The following is a 25,982-nucleotide window of genomic DNA, read 5'->3' on the forward strand; positions in this document are numbered from 1 at the left end:
AGTATGTACTTATTATATAATTTGAACTAAGTATTTCATGGGTCGCTGCGCCAGCGGAGTAAGTAGTAAGTAAGTTAGTATTTCATTTAAGTACTTATTTAGGGTTTTTTCCCATAAGTCAAGTCTTAAAAAATGCAGTTTACATACAGATGTACCTAATACTTAGGTAAATAGTTAGTATAAGTAAGCAGCTAAAATACTGGGAGCAACGGTAAATAAAACATTTCAAACTTAGCGAGACGTAATTAATTAATAAGCCTTATACTTAATCTTACGTTAATAACTTTAAAAAATAATTGCAATACAGGCAGTCATGTATTACTATGTGATGACAATCTCTTTGGTTTGTTCATGATGTCTCTGAAACAATCATTTAAGTAAATTAAAAGGAACCTGAGGTTTATTATCATGAACTATCGTCATCAACATCTAATCTTCCACTACTGGACAGACATAGACATATCCCAAGCGAGGCCTTAGTAGTTAACTCTCTCGGTTTTCCTCATCCAGCTCAGCGGAGATAAAGAAATTCAAACTCACGTAAAAAAACTCTGAAAAAAGTTCATATATAGACTCACTCTTTTCCATCCAAAGGTTGTCTGGTAGAGATTTGCTATAAGCAATAAGGCCGCCTCTTTGTACTGTTTTATTTTTAAGTTTTGTTTTTTGTAATTTTTGTTCTTGGTGCTAATAAAGCGTTAACCAACCTGTAGCATGTAGAACCCACGTGACGACAGTTCAGCGCATGTCCTTCAGTCGCAGGGTGACGTCTTCCGAGGCGGACACGGAGGTGACGCGAGTGTCGTCGGTGGGGCCGGCGCTGGACGCGCGCACCCCCCTCATGCTGCGGTATCTGGGAGTAGGGAATGAATATTTACATCATGGAGTTTCTTAATACAGTTGGAGTTGATTAGTAGGTAGAAATGTATACCAAAGGATTTAAATAATGGATGCTGTTACTCTTTTGTTTAAAAAAAAACACCTATAGTTCGGTCGGTTTCTTACCTATAACTTTACCAATCTGTAAATCATATCATAATGATCTATAAAACAAATTCCTTACATACATAACCTACCTACACCTTTATCACCCTATATCCAGCATGCTGCTTACTATCCCTCTATGTAACTATTCGTAATATGTATCCTGCCTCCATACCTAGCTAACTAATAAATACGAGATCATAATATTGTTATTCCATTAGGGGTTTAGTATTAGTGGTAGCTTAAAAACCAATAGCCGTTCATTAATGTTATGCTTCACTTATATTTATTACAAAGTTAGCAGAGGTTGTAACTGTACCTAACTACCTACATTAGCCCTACAACACCTATTTAATTGTATAGTGGATATTTCCACAACACCACTGATTAGTTACTACGTATTTGAAGGCTGAAACCAATATATGTATATGTCAATGGCTGAAACCGAACCCTCTACCTGGAATCAAATTAGAGCAAGACAAACCAACATTATACCTACTCCGTCACCGTTACCTCATCTATAAACGTCGAACTTAACGACATGCTATCGTGTTCTGGCTTGGCTGGTAAACATATCGATTAGTTGGCACAGGAGACCCACTCGTTGTCAGAACAATCAATTTTGTAATTGATTGCTAGTTGCCTTTGCAAAGTGCAAGGTTGCAGTCGATGAATTAAACAGCCAGGTTAAATCAATAGCGGGAAGATCATTTATTTACAAGTCACTGTAACGGTGAAGGTACTTAAATGATTACTTACCTTAACCTACCACACCTACCTAGTGTGGTAGGTTAAGGTAAGTAATCATTTAAGTACTTACTTACTTTCTAGAGTTATGAAAAGTATACTTATTAAGTACATCCACAAACCTACAGATTAAACATTTGGTTACTATAGGTACATAAGATTGAACGTAAACCCTCTAGCGTAATGAAAATTTCCTTAATTCCTATTTGCTTCCTAAAAATGTACTTACCAAGTATGTAAGCAGTATTATGTAGGCAGTATTTTCCCGATAATAACTATTACAAACCTCAAGACAAACGGTACCTAGTACCTATCACAAGAATCCATACATACCTCTTCCTAATCAGATTGCGCACTTTGCTCTTCCACACGAAGATGACGAAGATGAAGGGCCCCAGAAGCACGTTGGACAGGTCCACGAGCGCCCAGTACCAGTTGGAGCCGCCCACCGCGAAGCCCACCAGCTCCACCGTCCAGTTCACGCCCATCACCATGAATAGTTTCAAGTAGAGGCCGTATCTGGAGAGAGGATGTTTAGAATAAGGAGTCAGGGGAGAAGGAAGACGGAGGACCAATAAAATCAAGCCAGCTCTAAACTGTCGTCTTTGACCATTCTCATCCTGTTTTAGTTCTTCGTCTGTCTTTTTATACTTTCGCATATCACTAAACGAAGCAGCTGATTTAGCAGTTGGGTTGGTAGGTTTTCTTTGCCTTCTGAGTCTCTTGACCCCAAAAAGGCACTCTATGGAGTAAGTATACATACATTAGCTATCTGACTGGTGATAAGATAACTTCCATTAATGGCACAGGTACTAATGACCTCAAACTGGTCATTATATTACAAAACTCGTTAACATAAGCACTGAAATCATCAAACAGCCGTTACCGTTGCTTATCTCGCTTAAGCTTGTCGCTGCGCGCGGACTCTGATCCCTTCAGGATGGCGGTCTCCTGCTTGATGGAGCGAATGCGGTGCGCGGTCACCGCGAACAGCGCCAGGTTCGCCACCACCAGCGCCAGCACCGGGCTGAAGAAGTACGCCAGCTCGCTCGACCAGTCTGTGGGACAATGGGGAAGAAACCCAAGTGAAACTTTAGCAGCACTATCGAGTGTGCCTTTCAGGTTCTGACCAATCACATGACAGGGGAGATTAAAATGGCAACTGAACCAACCAATTAGAACTGGAGAATCAGGCACACTTTATGGCGCCATCTGTAATTAGCTTTTAGTTTTCCTCCCCATTGGGACGAGATATATTTTGTTAATTTGTTTTCCGTGGTGATTAATATTGATTAGGTACACCCAGCAGGAGTAGATTATTTCAAATCTTTATATCGGAATTACTCACACCTAAAATGAAGCGATTGTTATTCTTGGCACGTGATTTCTCTAAGACTTATAACTACACCTTTGTATGGCCATCAAATGGACGAATATACATACGGAAAGAAGAAGGAAAACCTTATATTATGTTGAGAAACGAGGCCCATCTTACCGAATTAAAGAAAACTGTAGAAATTCCTATATCTAAGTGACTACTATGTACTGTATTTGTATTGTTCCTTCTAAGATTGTTTGTTTGTAATATTAAGATATGTTACGCTGCATGTATAACTATAATATGTCAAATTCATAAAAAAACACTAAGGCATGTATATCTCCTACACATCCCACACACACACAACTATAACAGCACACCAAATAACACAGAACACCCTTACACATACAACGTACTACACATACAGTTAACAGAAATAAATTATATCATCATAAATAAACATATTAGCTATTTAATTCACCAGATACCTACCTACTTGCCAACTTCAACTTACTCACTTTATCAACACATAACTGCTGTCAAATTATATTTCAATAAACATACTCACTACCACTTAAGGATACCTATAAGACGGTTGATCAAACTGGGTGCCTTACATAAATACATTGATGACCTACAGAGACTACACCTCAAGAACTTTTACTCATACTTGTTTTATTAATGGATAATGATATAATTCAGACCATTGATGGCATCGATAATTACCTATTATCTGAATCAATTACATGCAACCCTGAAGACTGTTTGAAACACATAACTAATAGTAAAAAACAATTTAAAATTATGACACAAAATATAAGGAGCATCTGTTGTAACTTTTCAGGTTTTAGAACATTGTTACATAGAACGCAACTTGACCCTGACGTACTTGTTCTCACAGAATGCTGGCTAAACTCTCCTACAAATTCAATTTTACCACACATGGATTACTACACTTGCATCTCATCAAAAAATAATCTCATACAAAATGATGGTGTAGTTGTCTACGTAAAAAGTGACATTACGTCACAATCTTATGAACCAACTTTCAGCGACGCGAACTGTCTAGTTACTATACTGAATAATAATGTTGCCCTTATTTCCATATACAGATCACCATCATATAAATCAATAGAAAAATTTATTCAATCCTTAGATAATGTATTAAGCTCCTTACAAAATTATAAAACAATATTGGTCACAGGGGATATTAATTTGGATATCATACCCAATAATATTGACGATCGTGCTTCAACATACCTAGAACTTCTAGCATGTCATGGTTTACTCCCTGCACACGTAATACCCACCAGAGATAAAACCTGTCTTGATCATGCCATGATAAAATCCCGCCTAAATTCAAAAACACTAATTATAGACAATAGTCTTACAGACCACAATGGGACGGTATTCATTTCGATAGATCTAACGCACTACAATCCATTATCTAAAACTATGGTCTCAAAAGTAGACTATCAAGGCATCTCAAACGATATATTAAAAACAGACCTAGGACATGTAATGAAGTGTACAGATTGTGAAGAAGCTACTAATATGCTCATAAATTCAATTTCAACCATAATTAATAATAATACAACTGTAATAAACTTAACTAGGAGGAAAACTCCTTTGAAACCATGGATCACTGAAGGTTTATTGAGATGCATAAGAACAAGAGACAGAATGCATAAAAAACTTAGGTTAAATCCAGATAATATAAATTTAAGTATTTCTTACCGTAGATACAGAAATTTCTGTAATGCATTACTTAAAAAGCTAAAGCTTCAACACGAAAAATCAATACTAGAAATGGCAAGCAATACTAACGTAAAAAAGACCTGGCAAGTTATTAATGAAATTACTCGTTTCAAGCCGAATAAATCTGCTCCCAAGGACTTACTTTTGATAACTAAAGATCCAATCGAGGCTGTTAATGCCGCAAATGACTACTTTGCGCACGTAGGTGAAAATCTCGCAAGAGATCTTCCGCCATTCAATAATGCTAAATTTACTGAAGACCACAGTCCTAATTCATTTGTCTTGTTGGAAACTGACTTATCGGAAGTAATCACCTTGATAAACTCTCTCAAGAATACGGCATCATCAGGAAATGACAATATTTCATAAAAAATCTTAAAACAAAACATACCCAGTTTGGCTGCCCCTTTAACTCACATATGTAATCTTGCAATATCAACAGGCATTTTCCCACAAGTTTTGAAACAATCTGTAATCACTCCTATTCACAAAGATGGTGATAAGGCAACCTTGAGCAATTATCGACCCATCTCTATTTTACCTACAATATCAAAAATTCTTGAGAAAATCCTTAACAACCAACTCATGCAATACTTAGAAAAAAACAACCTACTTTCACCAAATCAATTTGGATTTCGTCGAGGTAAATCGACTGCCGATGCCGTATCACAGCTAACAGAGAAAATAGCCAGGGGATTGGACGAAAAAGATAGATGTCTCGCAGTATTCCTAGATCTTCGCAAGGCGTTCGACACCATCTCAATACCAATTCTTATAGAGAAGCTCGAAAACATTGGTGTTCGATCACTCCAGCTACAATTATTTAAAAGCTACCTTAGTGACAGAACTCAAACGGTTAAAGTTAGCGATAAGATCAGTGAACCTCTCCCAGTCAAATATGGTGTTCCACAGGGAAGTATCCTTGGCCCAACCTTATTCTTGATCTACATAAACGGTCTCTGTAATCTCAACATCAAAAATAGCTACATTTCCTCGTTTGCTGACGACACAGCAGTACTGTTTAGAGGAAGCACATGGGACTTGGTTTTTAACGATGCCCAAGATGGATTGAATGTAATAACGAAGTGGCTTGGTCTAAATCGCCTTAGTCTTAATATAGAAAAAACCAAATACATGACTTTTTCCATGGTATCGACAACACAACCTAAAAACTCAATATTTTCTCTAACTGCACACTCTCTTTTATGTTCAACTAATGCTGTAATTCCATCTTTGTGTAACTGTAACTCTCAGAAACTAGAAAAAGTTATTAAAATTAAATATCTCGGTGTAATATTGGATGAAGGTCTCACTTTTAGAGAACATATAAACGTCTTGTCCTCGCGCATTCGGAAGTTAATTGGCATATTCAAAAACATCAGATTTGCAGCCACCCCTAAAGTTATGAAAACTATATACTTTGCACTATGCCAATCACTATTACTATATTGTATTGGTGTGTGGGGTGGTGCAGCGAAGACACACCTTATCAAAATTGAGCGAGCACAGAGGGCAGTCCTTAAGGTTATCCACTTCTTGCCTCGCTTAACACCTACTCTGGTGGTTTACCAGAAGTCCGAAGTTTTGACAGTTAGACAGTTGTTCATACAGCACTCGGTACTTCTACAACACAGGCGTGTCAATACATCCAACACAAATAGAGACAGACGTCGTAAAGATATTGTGTCAATAACTGAAAGATGTAGAACGACTTTTGCACAACGTTTTCAGTACTTTTTGTGTAAATTGCTGTATAACAGATTGAATGGAGTTCTTGATATATTTGACACACCGTATCAAGAATGTAGTAGAAGCATCAGGAACTACTTGTTGAAGCTGTCATATGTCGAAACAGAGGAGTTGCTTACCATTACTACTTAGATAACACAAACACTGTAAATTTGATGAAAGACAGTCGACCACTTTGACATAGAAATTTACACAATCAATCATACTAACAAAACCCATTTACACATTCACACATATACACTTACACACATACATTAACACACATAGGTACACAGTCATTTACACATATACAAAACAAAGCATGCTAAATTATTATAATTTTTTTATTTTCTTTTCATTTTTATGTAATTTTAAAGGTACCTACCTAAAATATAACCTAACTTTAAAAACAAATTAAGTACATAAACATGTAAAAAACGACTACATCCTACCTATATTAGAACAATTCCAAGGAGGGCACTGATACCTGTAATACAGATTATATCTAGTACAGGTATTGGAAGTTTTCCATATCTTAGTACATAAGGGTAATAGTAATACTGTAACTTCTATAATGTTGAATCAATATGTACCTTTACTTGAACAATAAAACTATTTTTTTTATTTTTTTTTTATTTTATTATAGTGACAAAAATCCACCAATGCATGGCCTCTGGCAGCCCGAACTTACCATGGAACCAGCAGCGCCTGACCCCCAGGTGTGGTCGCAGGAAGCCGCTGGGCACCTCGGGGGCGAAGTGCGCGGTGGCGGTGGCGGCCGTCAGCGCCAGTGGGACGCCCCAGGCGTAGCTGCCGTACCATAGGAACCGCTTCAGCTCCCGCCGCTTGCTGGTGCCTCCGCCGCGGTACCCACTGGAATTGTAAATAAGTTTTAACCCTTTAAATGCCTATGGTGCCTCGTATCACTGGTAATGTTTCTACGCAATATTGCGTAGTCGGCATTGAATGTGTTAATAGTGCATTATATGTAGATAGGTAGGGTAACGTAACGTACCTTGGGACGCTTGTACCTAGGGACATTGATTGTATTTTAAAAACCGGCTAAATAAACACATTAAAATTCTACCCTAGTCATAGTATTTTACTCGCTTGGCAAAACTAGTGAGTCTCGTGATCATACCAGCATCGAGTGTGTGGTGAAGACAATATGAAGTTTTTTGGAGTCAAAAGTAGCTTTTGTATAGTTTTTTGTGTTGCTTTATCTCATTGAGGCATGCTCAAAATAAAGACATGGATGTCACGTATAACTTTTCAGTTATTTAATTTTATGACATGACAATTATCTGAAAGATTCCTATTAATTAAAAATAAAGATATTTAAATTTTGGTTAAATATTGCTTTTTTGTACCTTGGGACACGATTAAATTTGTACCTTGGGACACTGTTTCCTATGGCTTTGTACTATGGAAAATGCAAACATCTAAATAACGCCTTATATCTCTGTTCTTATTAGTGCCAGAGTGAAACTAGACAGAAGAGAGATGCAGTAAATCAATAAGAACAGAGATATAAGGCGTTATTTAGAAGTATGTATTTTCCATAGTACAAAGCTATAGGAAACAGTGTCCCAAGGTACAAACGTGTAACGTACCTTGGGTCAAAACAAGCATTTTTACTTTTATCTTAATTTAATAAAATCTGGCCACACTAAAGCTTTAGCACAAATACTAGTGATAATAGATTATATATCCTACCGAATAAAGAAAATTTCACATTAATATCTTAGTTGTACGCTGCGATAGCTTCATTCAAAGTTGGGGTAGTCGAAAATGTCCCTAGGTACGTTACGTTACCCTACGTATCTTTACAATCAGACGCCGTATACCATTAGGATTTTACATATATAATTAACGCTGCAGGAATGAAATCTTTTGCTGCCTTCCTTAGACAGTATATCCGGTTAAGGTAGCCTTAGTTTTAAGTTACTTCGTAGTGCAGAAAAAGTGGCAAATTAAATTCAGGATTATACCGCAGAATTATTTTTTCAAGACTTGATGACTTGATTTTGAGTTTCCCCAGTTATTAAGCTTATAAGTAAGTAAGTTGTTAAGTACATATTAGAAGAAGGGCTGTACTTTAGTCGTTTACAGTACGTATGTGTTTTGAAAGATGCATTGACGATGTTCAATACATTTTGTACTTTACCTGACTAGTTAATATATATATTTATGATGTACCGAAATATTACCATAATATGCATAGAAGAGAATTTGAAAGTTTCAAAAATTCAAATTATAGCAAAAGTATACTTAATGGTGTACCTGCTACAGAAGCATGTGTTGATTGTGTGTGTAAGTGACCTCGTGGGAATAATTTAACAGAATGGTATTCCATGCATAAGTTTATAATTTTATATTAGGTATGTAGTAGAGAACATGTTAGAGCCTATTTACGCTGTACAACCCATGGAGTTGTTCAATATTTTATCAGTATTTAAGTAAGTAGGTAGGTATTAGGTAAGTACATGATGGAAGTTGTGTTTCTTTTCTTTAATTTCATTCACTGTTAAATTTTCTTCCTACCTACCTACCTATACACACTAAAAGTAATTATTCACGTAGGTATATAGGTACTAAGATGGATTTTGGACGATTAAGTATATTTTTAGTTTACTTAACCCATTTCAAATAAGTATTTGCCAAAATTAGAGAAAATACGACATGCTCTACATCTACTCCACAATCTACTCAGCTTACCCTTGTATGTGGGAGGAAAGGCTACCGATCCTTGATGTTGCAGTAAAAGAGTAATTCAGAGCAATTATATTAGTTTCACATTATTTCATTGAAACAATAACAACGATAAGCAACATTAATTTGGCATTCTACTTAGGTGTGTTGATGAGAAATGTGGATTACCTACTATGGATCTTTTCTTAATTATACCATGATATGTAACTATGTAGTTATTAAGACGGTTCATAAGCATCATTTAATTTGTTAGTTTAGGTACACAATCATGCATAAATCATGCAGTCCTCATTTTAACTAATAGAATATGGTCTACGTGCGATCTCACCAACCATTACCATTTACCACAGCATAGGTATACCACCGATTTTTTATATAAGTATGTATTTTAAATACGCGAAAGATCCCATCTAACTCAGTGTGCTAGGTTATTTATGCTTGCTCTGGTATAAATTTCACAATTCCCAGCTCAGCTAGTCTGTACTAAAATAGCTAAATATCCATAATTTATTCGACTCCATCGAGGGCAGAGCATGCTATTTGGACACCGAATGGCAGTAAGCGACAGAAAATGGTTCGACCTACAGTTTGGTGGCGGCACAAGACGGATTCGGCATGGCGGATCTGAAATACATATCTAGCTAGTAAATCTATATACTTACTTAGGAACTTTTAATTAAGTTACTATTAATGTATTGAATCAGTAAATTAAAGGGAAGGTAGCAGTCATCTCGATCATCAGTAAACTAACCCACCGAGTGCTAATAAAAGAGACCAGCTCAGAAACCTAGCTCAGGTTCTAAGTGGGTTCCGCTCATCTGGCATAATCTTTATTGACCAAAACTCATTTCGCATAACTCGTATGGTCTAAACTTTTTTGGCCGAACCATCACTTTGCCAAGACTTATGTGGCATAAGGCTCGTTTCGTCTAAAACTCTTTAGGCACAATCTTTAAACACCTAAGTTTCGTTTGCTCAAATTTATGTTCGTCTATACCTATGTATAATCTTGTTTCTCCTAATGTTATCTTAATAAATAATATATTAAGTATGTAGTAAATGTACAAATTGTGGTATTTTTCTCCTACATCCCGAAAATCACGATATTGTATGATCAAAAAATCGAAAGTTAACGACCAATATAATTATTACAAACCCCATGTGATCGAAACCTAAAAATAGGTGCGACGACGAGCAAAGCGAGGAGGAGCGTGTTAGGTGCACATGTTCATCAAAACCAAAGCGGAGCGCAGCGAAGCGGAGCGGAGCGTTTTCCAAACAGCGGAAACAATACAAGGCACCAGTTTGCGCTATGTAGGGAGACGCTCCGTCAAAGTTAAAGCCAAACGAATATTATTACTTTGTATAAACCTATGCCATAGCATCGTTAGGCTATTCAAGATTTGGCCATACCATTATTAGGCTAAACAATGTTATGCGAAATAACTTTTTACTAAACGAGATTTATGCCATACGATTTTCGGCGTAACGAGACTTTGACCAAACGTTACTATGCAATACGAGATTAGGCAAAAAAAACTTATGCCAAAAAAGGTAGAACCGTTCTAAGTACCTACATGTTTAAGTATTAACACCCCGCAGCACTACAATGTTTCCATTTCTTATTTCATATAAACAGAACATAATTTAACATGTTCGTAAACGTTCGTGAACGGCGTGGGTGGGTGCGGAAAACAAATGATATTTACCTGAAAGTTCTCCAGATGTCGAAACACATAACATTCAGCCAGAAGAAGCTCGACTGAAACGCGTAGTACACGACGAATGCTGAGGACAAGCAAATAAAATCGAATATATATAGGTACTATTTAATAAAAATAACCAATACGACTAATACTTAGTATAGTAATGTTACCTATCTATGCCGATGTTGAAAACTCATTTAACAATGATCTTAAGTAACTTTTCAGCAGCTGAATTTAACTTTAAAATTAGATTCACTCAATATTATTCCTACTAAGAGACGGGCACACACGCTATAAGATTTACTAATAGCACAGAATAATAACTAGTACCAGGTAATAGGTATATTGACTTAAAGCCATTCCCACCGTTTTCAGTTTTTTTTCAGTGAAGGCTGAATTGATATTTTTAAATATTTGGGTTATCCTTTTCATCTTCGCGACCCACTTACGGTTTTGTTTGTTTTAAAAACATTATCTCTTCGGCAAAATTAAATGCATACTTACCTAAGTAGGTACTTATCTACTGAAATAGAATTTCACATATTTATGGTACTGTAATTCAAAATCGTATTTAAAACATTGTGAATTAAAATAATGGCCACAACTAGAGAGCAGTGTGACAGTGGGTAGCAGTATTAATCTCTCGGATCGGTGCAGGGATATGTAATTAAACTAATTTAGCCCTTTTACGAGTAACTTGGTATTAATTTATTAGTAGGTACTTATAGATGCCACAGACAATTAGTGTATTAGTCTATGTAGGTGCTAAAACTAAAATAGTGTCAACTGTACACACTACACACCTACAGCAGTGTTGGTTGCTGAAATCGCTACCTAATTGTATTGTAAGGAGGACGCCGCCCCAACTAATCATTTTAATTAGCTCGTCACATTACACTAATAAAAAGTGGATGCGAATCACTTTGGCCAATTATTTTGAGAGGGAGCGCCGCATAATAGGACGTCATTAATAATTAGGTGTATGTTTATGTGTGTACATATTGTGTTCGTGTTCCGAATAATGTTTTTCATGCACATACTACCTAGTTATGTACATATACTACATATACAGAGTATACGTATAACATACCATTTAATAAATTAAGCAAAGAAGGCTCCATGTTACGTGACTGAATAATATTTTTGGCGATAAATATGTATAGGTAGGTACCTACTTACTTAGAATATAAGTGAAAGAGCTGTATAATATGGGAAGCATTAACTTTATAAATTTATTATATTAACCTGAAATAACCTTCCTAAAACTGAAAAGACAGTTTTTCTAGTTTCGATTAATAAGGAAGACTTTATAATTGGGCTACACTCTTGTTGCAGAACTATCACCACAGCACCTCTAGGATTTCCCATGTCAAATAAATGTTTCTTTCTTTCTTCTTTCATATCCTCTACATATTATTCTCGTAGGTATACCATAGCAAAATTATGGGCCACATGACAGGAAGAATGCTTGTTGCCAGCGTATCGATAGCCTTTTCTATGGGCATTTTGAAAGCGCTTATCACGGATTTATAAGTTTAAAACACGCACCTGGGTTTACATCAAAAGGGTCCCCAAACCGCACGAGTTTCAACGCACCGCTGAAATGGACGTCAAAATAGCAGTTCGACTATAGTTTCCAAGTGAATGAATCCTTTATTTAATGAGGCAATTTGTGAAGTGATCCTATTTAAACGTCACATTATCCATCACCAGTCCGCGTTGTTCTACGTCCATCACCCATCACACATACCAATAGCGAGGCAGCCGCCCATGGCCACGCCCACCTCCCCGGTGTGCAGCTTCAGGTAGGCCAGCAGGGAGTAGGCCACGATCAGCCCGCCGCAGTACGCCATCAGACACAGCCCGTGCAGGTTCCGCAGCTCCGGCAGAAATGCGTAGACGAGGAATGTGGCCAGCAGGAACGGGACTGACAGCAGCATGCCTAGGGAACGATAACGTAAATATATACTTACTGTAACATAGAAAGTATGTACATACATAAAGGTGGAGTAGCCCTGGTTCGTTAACTAGAGTGAACTGGGTAACTGGGAACCGCGGTTCCTTCGAAATGGTGAATTCATATCTCGAGGTATGGTTTTGTGTGGATGTTCTGCGTGTCGGTAGGTAAAGCACATTACTGATGGAGTTAGGGTTATTGTCGATTTGTCACCGACCACTGTAGTGAAAGATTTGCCGGTCAAATAGGTTGTCTGTCGCTGACTGTCTGCCTTGTTTTTCGATAAGTTGGAATTTCAATCGGTCCATATCCTTTGCCTAACTATGATGCAACAGACAAACAGACAATGAAAACAAACAAACTCTTTCAGAATGTGGTTTAAACACATATATATTTACCAAGATACGAATAGATTCCAGATGTGGATGTTTATACTTGTGACGATTTATTCATCTAATAATAATAAGATAGAGTTTTAAAATTATGTGAATATGCACGAGTATTATCATAGAAGTGTGGGACTTTTGCGCTGTATATTTTTGATGACCACATCTTAGTTCTAGATAAAAATACCAGATCTACCAAACCATAGCCGGTTTTTGTACCTCGTGGTATTTGGACATGGACATGTACTGAGCAAATAAAACTATAAATGGATGTAGCACGAATTAGTGATTAACTTGGGCACACTTGCACAATGTGGTGTAAATATTTGAGGTCTATTTCCGGCCAAATTACCAATGTTACGACGGCGACATTCAAACATGTTAAACCTTTAGCTTAGGCTAGGCAGCATACCTATGTATTTAATTATGTATACTTAGGTTCCTTAGCACTACGTGTTGTTATACAGATACAGGTACCTACGCCAACTATGGATATAACGAAGAATACTTTTAGTGAGCGACGGAACACCTAACTACTTACGTTAGGTGTTCCGTCGCTCACTTTAGGGCAGAGCTATAGAAACCAACTTGGCGTCCCAAATAGAAGCATTTATCAGCGGTACCGATAGCATAGGCGATGTAGAGCACGGCGCCGTCGTCAGCAGACGCCTCCTCGGGGTAGCAGACGGCTGCCACCAGGCGCGGCGCCTCCGCAGCGGCGTAGTCCACGCAGTATCGCGGCCCCCGGTGCCACTGCGAGCCGTGGGGCGCCACCTCGAACAGACTGCCATTCTGTTGACAGACATATAAGTTTGTGGAGAGCGGCTGTGTCAGCTACCGTATCAACATCATTGAGAAGAGAGCGGTGGTACTCCGTATAGTGTTCGTTATTCTACCGACAAATAGCAATGATGACTATCCATCAATTCTGAAATAACTTATATGGATCTGACAGACTTTTATGCAATACGGATAGCTCAATCGTGTGATTCGTGTGGTAGATATCGGTGGTGGTTCCTAGGATAGCTGGTCTAAATATACGGTAATAGAGTAGGTAAAAGTACTTACCTTCTTTTCTAATAGATAAAAGTATGTAGACCATAAAAGCTGAACCGTCTCGTGCTCTCTGTTGTATAACGTGCAATTAATTCTCACTAATTGCATTTATTTTCATATAACGAGCCTTGCTGCGCTGCACCGAGAGAAACGAGCATATTTTATTTATTTTACCTAGCTTTCTTGCAGTAATAAATATCTACTTAGTTTCCACGATCTTAGCCATAATATCTGCCTTTACGCTAGTTTGCCATTATTCTTATTATCATATAAGTACTCAGGTAAATAAATATACCCCACAACCAAATACCTACCAAATAACTCAAGATGTAGGTAGATGAAGTTTTTTTCTCGTTTTCAAAAATAAACATAAGAGTTAAATCTAAAGTGTTACACATAATATAAATAATAGTGTTACTACATACTTACTCACTATAGTATTTTCTTTCTGCTTTAAACGACGTCGGTCATAGGTTTATTTTCGCGTTGATCTTTATTTTACAATGTTTACAATAACGTTTGCAATATTTTGTGGAAAATGCAACCAAAAGTCACGAAGTCTTAGAGAAACATTGTTATTTCGGTTGTTATGAAAGTACCTACCTATAAGTACTTTAAACAATAATTTATGAAAATAACCATTATTTATGCCGCCAAAAGTTTGAGAAATACTTACTTACTCAATATTTCATAGGTACCAATACCAACTTACCTAAAACTAAACTTGGACAGTTGTGTTAAAGTAAGTTTTTTGTCTGTTTATAAATGCATTCAGTATTTTATTTACCTAGGTACTTAGTTATTATTTATTAAGGTTTATGTTTGATAAATTTGATAATTTTAATAATGTATGCAAATGAACATGTTTTGCAGTTGCCTTAGTTCCCATTCCCATTAATATTTGGTACAGATTGTGCCCATATGTGTGATACAACAAGGTTCCTAGAAGTCTTCAAATGTTTACAATAATGATGATAATATAATAAGTACCTCTAGTGGGTATGTAAACTACCTGAGTGCAGTTCGTTTAATACCTGTAATAATTAAGGTAATTTGAATCAATTTCTTATTTTTAAATGGTGCAATCACTTGTAGGTACTTAATGTGTATATACCTAAAAACTTCTGAGTTCATGTAGTTTTTTTAAATGTATTTTTCATATTACTTAGAATGAAAATTCGTAATGGGATCATGCCTACGAGTGACTCGTAGCGGGGCTGCTACGAGTGCTACGAAGCCTTGTAGCAGGTGTGATTATAATAAAATTATAAAATACTTTTATCCAAAACTATCGATCAAGTCACCCTTTGTCCTACACACCTATACCTAGTTACGCACTGAAATGATTTCATGTGAATGTAATATAATTAACCTCTAGTGACATGAACCGCAGATGTAGGTGGATGTCAGTGTGAATGACTTAGTACTTGCCGCTTTGTATAGCTATTCGGAATAACAATAACACTTTCGACAATGGATAAGTTGCAGCATTTCGGTCATAGATTACACTTTACCTATACACGGAAAATTTTGGTTGTTTCCTGCGTCTTATTTTTATTGTATGAGTTATGACTGACAATGCTGGAAAAGCAACTGGAATAATTATGTGACCGGTTCATCATGGACCGGTTCAAAATAGTAGGTAAATTTAGTATTTACTGATAGGAATTTAAAATTTAATGTGAATTTAAATTGTCCTTTCTTTTATTTAATAAGCTATGAAACTTGGAAATTAAATTTTTAAGTACTTAAGTTGTTTTAAAATAATAATAAAGTCTAGGTAGTAGCTAGGTACCTAACTAGTATCAGTAACATTTTCTGAAAACTATCGTTCTTACGGGCTTTCAAAATCGGATAGGTACTTTAGCAACAGCCTGTATAAACAGTGATGGAAACATAAGTAAAACGGAATAGAATAGATCCCTAGGGATGAGGGTCTAATCTAATTCATTTGCAGTCATGGAGGTAGGTGGGTACCCGCCATTTGTTGCTGTATCACCAACTTTAATTAGTAGGGGACATTAAAACCCCTAGCTAATTTATTAGAGTCTAAGTATGTCTATGTAAATAGGAAGACACAAACACCTACTTAAGTACTTACCTTAATTTTAGAATCACAACAACTTAATGTAGGTACTAGGTAGGTTAATCTACCTAATGTGCCTATTAGTGATGTAACGAATATTCGCATTCGCATTCGCGAATATTCGCATGTTTATGGATATTCGCATTCGCATTCGCATTCGCAAAATTTTGTGCGAAAGTTTTGCGAATATCACTAAGTACTTATTAGAAAAAACTATTTCAAAATATTGGTAGGTTAACAAAATCAAAATCCATTCATCTATAACCTTTTTATTACAAGTTACCCTCTTAATCACATTACCGGTCTTACTTTATCACTTGGTATTATTTATTTACTTTGGGAAACGAAACTTTAGATACAGTGAAGGTGGGTTATTCCTTTGGTCGAGTTCGCTACATGTTCGATATTTGTTGTATTGTTCGTATTTTGTCACATTATCAGAACTGGTTGGATTATTGTTATTCATGTAAGGTCGCTTTGTATACTTGAATATACTACGTAATACTCTGTTTAACAGACTTCTCTAAATATCTACGGAATTCGTAAATATTTTAGTTTCAAAAGCTGATATTTTTTTTCTTAGCACGAGGATAATTTAAGCTAAAGGACCATACGTATTTTTTAATCAGCTATAACCCTATAACCTCGCAAAAACTCATTTCGAAATATTGCCTAGAACTGCCCAGAAGTATTAATACACATTAATATGATATTTATAGTTCGGAATTACCCGATCCACAGAATTTCATAATAAAATATTCCAACATTCGGAAACTACCTTAGTCGGCCAATTTAGGAAAATACAAAAAAAACAGAGCTAGGGTTTCTAAACTCCGAACGTAGTGAAGAAAAACGACAATCTTTTGGATGAAAAACCAATCAATTTTTTGAATAAATTTAACACGCACGCTTAGCCTTGGCGCCCTGAGTCAACCCAAGCGAGGTAGAAGATTAAGTTGCCATCAAGGTGAATGGTTCCACGGTTCAAAGTATGGCTGCGTTACAATCGGCAAAAATCGGAATTACCCGAAATTCGGCATTACTATAGTGTCAGAGCAAGACATCCATAGATTTTAATACGTTTAAATGTTTCGTGTAAGTTGCCCTCAAAAACCGCACACAGTCGCAATGTGTCGTAACAGTTGGAGCTTAAGGGCCCGTACAGGGTGACGTGCCGCGCCAATTTTGGGTTTTCAATGCTCTTCACACAGCACACGCAGTGACACGCACACATGTAAGTTTGCACAGTGGGTCGATAAAGTTTTACTCGCCAACTTTATTGACAATTATGTTCAAGTACATTTTGGGTGATTTTAGGGTAAGTAAGTATAATTCTTACTTACACTGGTAGGCACCAGGAAAGAGTAGAAATTAATAGGGGTGCCACTTTACTCTATACTCGGAACCCGATTAGCTTTCTCAAACAAATGTGGTATTTACTTGTAGAAAGGTAACTACAAGTATTAAAGTGTAGATAATAAGTTTCGGGCATCCTCCAGCCAACTGAACCCCGACGACAAAGCAAAGTAAATACATAGTGTCGCAAAAGGGCTATACTAAGCCAAAAGGGGATGACTCAAGGGGTCATTCTGAACAACTTTTGTTCTACGAGATTTGCAAATTCGCGAAAAAAAATATTCGTTTTCCATGGTAAAAAGTCACATGTCCAACAAAGTTAATTTCCAAAACTCAAAAGTTCAGAATGACCCCCTGTCTTACTCCTTTTTACCGGACTGCCGAAAGAGGAGGGTAATGTTTTTTGATTGTATGTATGTATGTTTGTCTGTTTCTTTGTTCCCTCCTGTAGCCTAAACGGCTTGATAGATTTTGATGTATGAGGTATTGTTAGAAGCGTATTGATGATCGAAAAAATAATAATTCAACTTTGCCGTGTAAGGTATCAAATGAAAGGGCTTGATTTTCACATTATAAAAATATGCATATTGAAGGTATTTAAATAACAACACCAAAATTATTGAAATAAAAAATTATCATGAACTACTGACGTAAAATTTCATAAAATAAAAACAACTGAAGAGTTACAAATAAAAAAATACAATTATAAACAAACGAAAAACCCGACTGTACGCTAAAAACATGAAAACAAGTCCCAATGTTAATGGAAAGTATCGCAGGCGGGGACCAACTTGACCGCCACTCAAGGCCGTTTTCTAAGTAACATTCAGCTAAATGGTGAACCCTCTGCTGGTCCCCGCCTACTAGGGCATGCAATACCGGAACTATTTTCAATACCGGTATTGAGTTCCGGTATTGCAACTCAATACCGGGATCCCGGTATTAATACCGGTATTAGATTTCCTTGTAATAAATGGCATATATTGTGATTAAAAGTCGTATACGTCAAAATAAAACGAGAAAAAGCTATGAAATTCAGTTTTTTGTAATAGATTTTTACGAGAATTGAGTATTAGAGTTTAAATTTTATAAAAAAATATTATTTTTACATCCAGTGTCCGTTTACGCATGGTCAACAGTAGATCTCAAACGGCCGAAAACTGCATCAAACGGTTGGAAACAAGTGCGCTTTCACAGTACTTAGGAATACTATATCTTAATCGCTTTATTATAGCCTAAAAAAGTCCGATTCCGGTATTACTTCAATACCGGTATTAACTTTCAATACCGGTATTGAAAAAAGCGTGAATTTTATCCCTAATACCGGTATTACGAATACCGGTATTGCGGTATTGCATGCCCTACCGCCTACGATACTTTCCATTAACATTGGGACTTGTTTTCATATTTTTAGCGTGCAGTCGGGTTTTTTGTTTGTTTATAATTTGTTTAGTACTATATACCGCTTTTTCAATACCTGTAAGTAAGTAATATTTTTTGGTAGCAGCATAATATTTTTAATTAATTTTAGGGTTTCGAACGTCAAAAGAAAAAAAGCAACCGTTATAGGATCTCTTTGTTGTCCGTCTGTCACCGCCCTTTTTCTCAGAAACGGGTAAAGATATCAAGCTGATATTTCACATAGATGGGGAGTAACCCAAAAAAAATATTATGGTACTCCCTGTCCCACACAAGTAAATTGGGGCTTATATTTTTTCTAGTTATTTTGATGTGTATCCTTTTTTTTCTTTGTTGTTTTGTATAAGTATGTGTTTGTTTTCTTTAAATCTGTATTTTTTTTGTTGTTGCTGTCTATGTGTCGAATAAATGTATCTTTATCTTCAAGTCACGCTATCTATCGTTTGTTTTTTTTGTGGCTACTGTCTATAGAAGAAATTCCGTCATTGACAATTTTACGTTACGAATTTATTTTTATTTATTTTATTTTTATTTTTACATTTTCGTGGAGAACCAACAGCATTTTGTTAATAAATAATTATTACTTATGAACACATAACAACTTGATGCCATTAACAGAATGAACTTAGTAAACCCAGTAAACCTAACACATCCAGTGGAAAAATAAAATCTCTTTCTCTCTCTCTGAAAAACATACTTAATAGCCCAAACTCGATGCTTTTAGCTATTAACATCTTTGAAATAAAATTGAGCCACCACCGTGTTACTGCCCTCATCAGATCCTCACGAGACCATACCTCAACCAGCACCAAGAGACTGTATTTTTGATCCCTAACCTAATGTTATTATTATTTATTATTATTATTTAACTCTTTATTGCACAAATATTACAAATAAAAGTACAAAGGGTGGACTTAATGCTAAGAGCATTTTCTGCCAGTCAACCCGCAGGAGGTACAAAGATAAAAAGTACGATAAAATGTTCGTGCGTATTGTCATCACTTAGATCCATTCGCTATATTCCTGCTCCTCATCAGACCTTTACGAGACTGTAATGTCACGAGAATATTGCACACTATCTAAATTAATTTAATGTATTGAATATACTGGAAGAATTATGCTTCCTCAATTTCAAATCAAATTATGTTGGTGTCATAAAAGTTGAAAAAGTGCAATGACAACCAATGTGCAGTGATTTTGTATCTGTACACGATAAGATCGCGAGCTGTCAGTGCTGCCTAAACCGACGTGACCCTTCTTTGGAGGCCAGCGGCCAACTGAGTCAAACGTCACTTGTGTTTATGATTTTATAACACAGAAAGCCGCCATAGATATTTGTATGAAGATTTGAGGGAAAAAAATTGCTCAAGTTTGGGATTAATTTACACAAAATAAGTGTATGTTTATTAAAAAACAAGGTATTTAGCGCCTAGTCCAAGCCTTTAACTTTATAATTTGATAAGAATCATATGAAAATTCTTGATGATTACGACACAGTTGTTACAATACGGGAGTGGTTTTTCGTCATATTCTGAATTTAATTTACAGTTATCCATAAGCATTTACTTAAATTCGAATGATTCAGCACCTAGCTAGACTCTTCGACTACCGGTGTGATTTTTTTCAAGGCTGTAGAGCATCATTTACTACATAATTCTATGACAATGCCAACCCTCGATTACCTATTGCTGACCCTTAATAAAGTGCAATACCTACTTTACAAATAAAATGCGACTAGTATTGGCTAGTCTGATTCGGAATGTGCCTAGAACGGAACGTAGGTACCTCGTTCAGTACGAGACTGCCACCAAATGATACAATTGGCGCCAAATTGGAACAGAAACTGAATATTCGCATTCGCATTCGCGAATATCGATATCAGATATTCGCATTCGCATTCGCATTCGCGAATGTCCAAAAACACACATTCGTTACATCACTAGTGCCTATACCAAAAAGCTGTGCGGAAAGTACTTTCTTTACTCTTAATTAGTTCTGTTATACACTCACGGGCAATGAAAACGTTCCACTCACAAAATTCAGGCACCAAAAATCCCATTTTTTTTCAAAGATTTCATTGAAACTTTTAACAAAATATTATTGTTTTAATTGGTAATATCCTGATGCTCTGTTAATTGTACTAATGTTGCAGAAGGCGTTATTAAGCTAGCCTTTTCGGTTTAGGAATAATTTGGTGCTTTCCTCAGTGGAACCATTTCATTGCCCGTGAGTGTATTATAATTTAAATACGTAAACTATACCTACTTACGTACCTACTTGTTATTTTATTAGGGGTTCATTCATACTTCATAATTATTTAAAGTACATAATTGAAATAAAAATCTTTATGTCAGTGTTCTCTAGATCAATGATATTTTATCACAATTTTGCATAGGTACATAGGTATACCTAAGTACCTACTTATGTTAATTTTATTAATGAGAAGCTCTGATGCGGCAGAAGCAGAAAAGCTCGCAATATCAACGTTGTTACGGGATGGGATCCTGCTAATTAACGCAGCGTGGCATTTTGAGTTAAACTAAAGTAGGTACCTGTTGAATATAGATCTGCTCGTTGCTGGCGCCAGGGTCCACGAGGTACCGGTCCTCACACACGTCGCCCATGGCTGTGTGCATGTAGAAGAACAGATCATGAGCCTCCACGTCCAGGGCGGCCGTCCCATTGTACACGGGAGGACTGAAAGGGTTCACTTCCGACGCGTCGGTGGCGTTACAGGATCGACCGAAGAACGCCTCTCCGTCCCCGCAACACTTCCACACGCAAGTGCGCTTCAAGCAAGGACAGCCGAGCAGCATCGTCGCACCATCCTTGGTTTCCTCGTACCACTCCTCACTCGAGTACTCCAAACCTCCAGACAACACTGATCCATTGTCCAGTCGCACCGCCCCCGTGATGTCCACACTCTCGATCTTGCTGCACGGGCCACACTTCACACACCACAGGAATGCGTGGAACACTATTAAAATCACAAGCTTCCCCATTTCTAATGAAAATTTACAGTTACTGTTTAGCTCAAATCATTGTTGTCATGATAATTACTCACACTTTCGTCCGAAGTGAGCAATAAACGTAAGATAGTGTGAAGACAGTTCTGAGGTGTTTGTTATCAGTTGGCGGTTGAGGTAATGCGGTGTGCGGAGTTGTGTTACGATAAGCGATGATAAGAGGCTGGTTTGGGCAGTGGGTCGCGGCCGAGTGGCGGGTGGACTGCCGCGCTCGCCGGCCGGCCGCGCCGCCGCGAGCCACACTCTACTGTAAACACAACCACCTGTGCTGAAATAATTCTAGTACCGTATGGTTATAAGTGTGTTATAATTTATAATTAATATGTTGAAAATTTCCATCCCTATAAATAAAACTACAATACTCATAAAGTCGTAACTACTAACATATGCACAGTGCAGTAAGTATTAAAAGTTAGTAAATATAACTACAAAGAGAACTTATAAACTAGGAACAATGAACAATAGGCGGCCTTATCGCTAAGAGCGATCTCTTACATGCAACCTTATACCTTATAGATACTTACTTATAGTATTTACAACCTAAACCTTATACAGAATGTCCAGAAAGTAACACGACAAACTGCGTCAGGTGATAGCTAGCCTAGGTCAAGTCAAGGCCTACCTAAACACATAAAGTATGTTCCGCAAAAATCTGTGGTTCTCACTAGGATTAGAATAAAAATAAGTACCTACTTATAGGTATTTATGTAAGTAAGTAACGGTTTAAGTTCAAGTCGCCTCTCCGACTGTCCTAATCTGATATAATATGATGCAGACAGGTAACTATATTATATTATGATGTGTATAATCCTCGTAATCTGACCCCTTAGCATGAATTTTCATCGTGGACGTGAAGTATAATTCATCGAGTATTTTTGTAGGAAAGTACTTAAGTATTACTTATAAGTTAAGTAATAATTTTTCTATCTGTAGCTTCAAACGAGATACCGTTATTATTCTGAGCCTCCAAGAAAATAATTTAATCTGTGATCAACAACTACGTTCACTCAGAATGTGAAGTCGTTCATTCATAATTCTCTATGGAAGGTATTACACCGTGTCGTTTCGACTTGAGTTGACGAGTCATCGCAGTGTTGCCACCTTACCCCATTTGGGGCTACATTCTACATTTTACGGTACCTACTGAACTACAGTCCAACTATAAAGTCATGAAAACGGAAGTAGATCCGAAATAATTTTTAAAATCCGTATTTAATCGGATTATTATATTTATTTAAGCACAAATCCGTTAAAAATCCTTTATCAATAGGTATTTTATTTTAAAAATCTGTGTAAAATTAAAATGTGAGTAAGTATGAAATAAGTGACAATGATAAAAAGTCTGCAAAATCGCAATCTTTATTGTGATGACTTTATATATTGTTGGACTGTACTTAGTTGTTTTTAATTATTAACCCCGAAATTCCTTTTCATATAGCCCATTTTATGTATATTTAATAATATTGTAGGTACTTACTTACTTTCTTATAAAAACTCTATTTTTTCAGAAGTTAATGGTTTTCAATATTAAGTAAAAGAGTAACTATACTTACTACTATAAAAGAACAATCTTTTCTTATTTCATTCTTTCATATTGAGTTTATGGTCGTAATAGAAAATTGTACTTACAAAAGTGTGTGTGATCATTTTAAAAGATCTCCAAAATGGCACCCTCGAGCTCGCCCTAAAATATCACATGTATACTTATAGTATCTGCCATAATTTGTTTGAATTTGAGCCAGCTCGCAAGTAACATTTTCTTTATGTTGTTTTCTAAATGTTCAGACTGGCGCATCCTTCCTTTTGAAACCTTTGGATTAAGCCCTTTTTAGCTTTTGTTTTAGCACTTCCCGAGTGCCCGGTATTACAAAAACTAAGGTGGCAACACTGAGTTCAGTGAGTCGTCTCAACGTATAAAAACTGTCTGGCTGCAAGCTCACTTGCATTCATAGTGTACTATCCATTGTGATTCAACCGCAACGCTGCATTCTTAGGTACTTAATGTTTTCTTTTGTGACAATCACTGAGGAAAAAAAACACTAGTTCTTTACCCCATTTTGCATTGTGCCGTTTCGTTGCAAAGCTCGGTAGACAGTAGTGTTCTTTATATTTTGTAAGTAACTAAGTATCCGCATGCGTATGTGAATCGGCATCGCCCAAAAATCGCCGCAAGCCGCAACACTCGTGTACTTAGTCCACTAACAACAAAGCGCATATCTTATACAGCTATTCTATAATCTTTGTTTCAGCTCCTGTGAACAATGGGGATTCTTACGTACATGATGGTGACGGGTGTGGGCGGCGCCGCTGTGTACCTGACTGGTGGTCTGGCGACGCCGTGGGTGGCTCCGATGTTCGGGTTCGGCGCCGCTGGCGTGGGCGCGGGCACCGCCGCCGCGGCCGCGCAGTCCTACGTGGGGAACGTGGCTGCAGGAAGCATCTTCTCCATGATGCAGGCTGCTGCTGCCGCTGCACCCTTGCCGTGAGTCTTTTTGCACCCTTAGTTTGTCACGTCCCAGCGACCCATTCGTAGGCAGCCAGTTGTTAGCCCATAAAATCCTATTAATCCCAAACTACCCTAACTATGTAATTATGTCCTAATATGACGTATTTTTTTATGAAGTTAAAGTAGGTACCTTATACATATCATATGCAACTTGTTATGTTGGGTAAACCTACGACCTAGCGACCTACCCATACCCATACAATCAGTAGGTACTCAACTTATTTTTATTTATACAAGTAAGTAGTTACTTGAAATAAAAGCGATTGTTTTTGTCTGATGTTATCATTAGGTATTGTTAGGTACTATGGGTACTTACTTACATCAGATCTATATCAGCAAGAAGACATTGCCAAAAATCTGAAAACTTCATATTTTTTTTTTCTTTACAGATGAGGTGGATGCGGTTCTACCTTTTTTGGCCTAAGATTTATTTGCCTAATCTCGTATTGCAAAGTAACGTTTGGTCAAAATCTCGTTTCGCCGAAAATCGTATGGCATAAATCTCTTTTAGTAAAAAGTTATTTCGCATAATCTTGTTTAGGCTAATAATGGTATAGTTAAATCTTGAATAGCCTAATAATGCTATGGCATAGGTTATATAAAGTAATCATATTCGTTTGGCTTTAACTTTGATGGAGCGTCTCCCTACATAGCGCAAACTAGTCCATGTATTTGTGGCCGCTATGTGGGAAACGCTCCGCTCCGCTTCGCTGCGCTCCGCTTTGCTTTTGACGATAATGTGCACCTAACACGCTCCTCCTCGCTTTGCTCGTCGTCGCACCTATCTTTAGGTTTCGATCCCATGGGGTTTAATGGCGTTTGTAATAATTATAATGGTCATTCACTTTCGATATTTTGATCATTTTAATATCGAATTTTCGGGATGTAGGAGAAAAATACCACAATTTGTACATTTAAAACATACTTAATATAGTATTTGTAAAGATAATATTAGGAGAAACAAGATTATACCAATACGAACAATTAGAGCAAACGAGACTTAGGTGTTTCAAGTTTGTGCCAAAAAAGTTTTAGACGAAACGAGTCTTATGCCACATAAGTCTTGACGAAGTGATGATTCTACCAAAAAAGTTTAGACCTTACGAGTTATGCGAAACGAGTTTAGGGCAATAAAGATTAGGCCAGATGAGGGGAACCGGGTGGATGCGGATTAATATTTCAAAGATGCAGCACATTAAATTGATAATTTAGTCTGCCTAATAAACTTATGAAAATG

At 36.9% G+C, this 25,982-nt stretch overlaps 1 protein-coding gene across 2 annotated transcripts; it reads right to left on the reverse strand.

Annotated features, from left to right (window-relative positions):
- Window positions 1–194: 194 nt before the first annotated feature.
- LOC119693055 (G-protein coupled receptor Mth2) lies at window positions 195–22,606 on the reverse strand. Of its 2 annotated transcripts, XM_038115252.2 has the most exons (10): window positions 21,766–22,606; window positions 13,920–14,088; window positions 12,704–12,895; window positions 10,957–11,035; window positions 9,833–9,871; window positions 7,227–7,408; window positions 2,618–2,789; window positions 2,065–2,250; window positions 708–853; window positions 195–360 (listed from the first exon to the last, which is right to left on the reverse strand). In XM_038115252.2, exons 1-9 carry the CDS (start codon window positions 22,213–22,215, stop codon window positions 739–741), a joined length of 1,584 nt encoding a protein of 527 aa, XP_037971180.2. In that variant the 5' UTR covers window positions 22,216–22,606; the 3' UTR covers window positions 195–360; window positions 708–738. The 2 variants fall into 2 exon arrangements, with proteins under 2 accessions (XP_037971180.2, XP_037971181.2); XM_038115253.2 differs by lacking the exon at window positions 9,833–9,871 and having other exon boundaries at window positions 21,766–22,603.
- Between the last annotated feature and the right edge of the window lie 3,376 nt (window positions 22,607–25,982).

The sequence above is a fragment of the Plutella xylostella genome, chromosome 8 (genome assembly GCF_932276165.1).
Source record: "Plutella xylostella chromosome 8, ilPluXylo3.1, whole genome shotgun sequence".
Classification (NCBI taxonomy): Eukaryota; Metazoa; Arthropoda; class Insecta; order Lepidoptera; family Plutellidae; genus Plutella; species Plutella xylostella.

Excerpts from the sequence above, each read along its gene's own strand:
- LOC119693055 (XM_038115252.2), bottom strand. The coding sequence starts at position 22,215 with ATGGGGAAGCTTGTGATTTTAATAGTGTTCCACGCATTCCTGTGGTGT. Across the intron at positions 12,896-13,919 it reads CTACATCGCCTATGCTATCG|GCATGCTGCTGTCAGTCCCG; the intron begins GTACCGCTGATA and ends ATCGTTCCCTAG. Across the intron at positions 854-2,064 it reads CGCAATCTGATTAGGAAGAG|ATACCGCAGCATGAGGGGGG; the intron begins GTATGTATGGAT and ends CCCTACTCCCAG.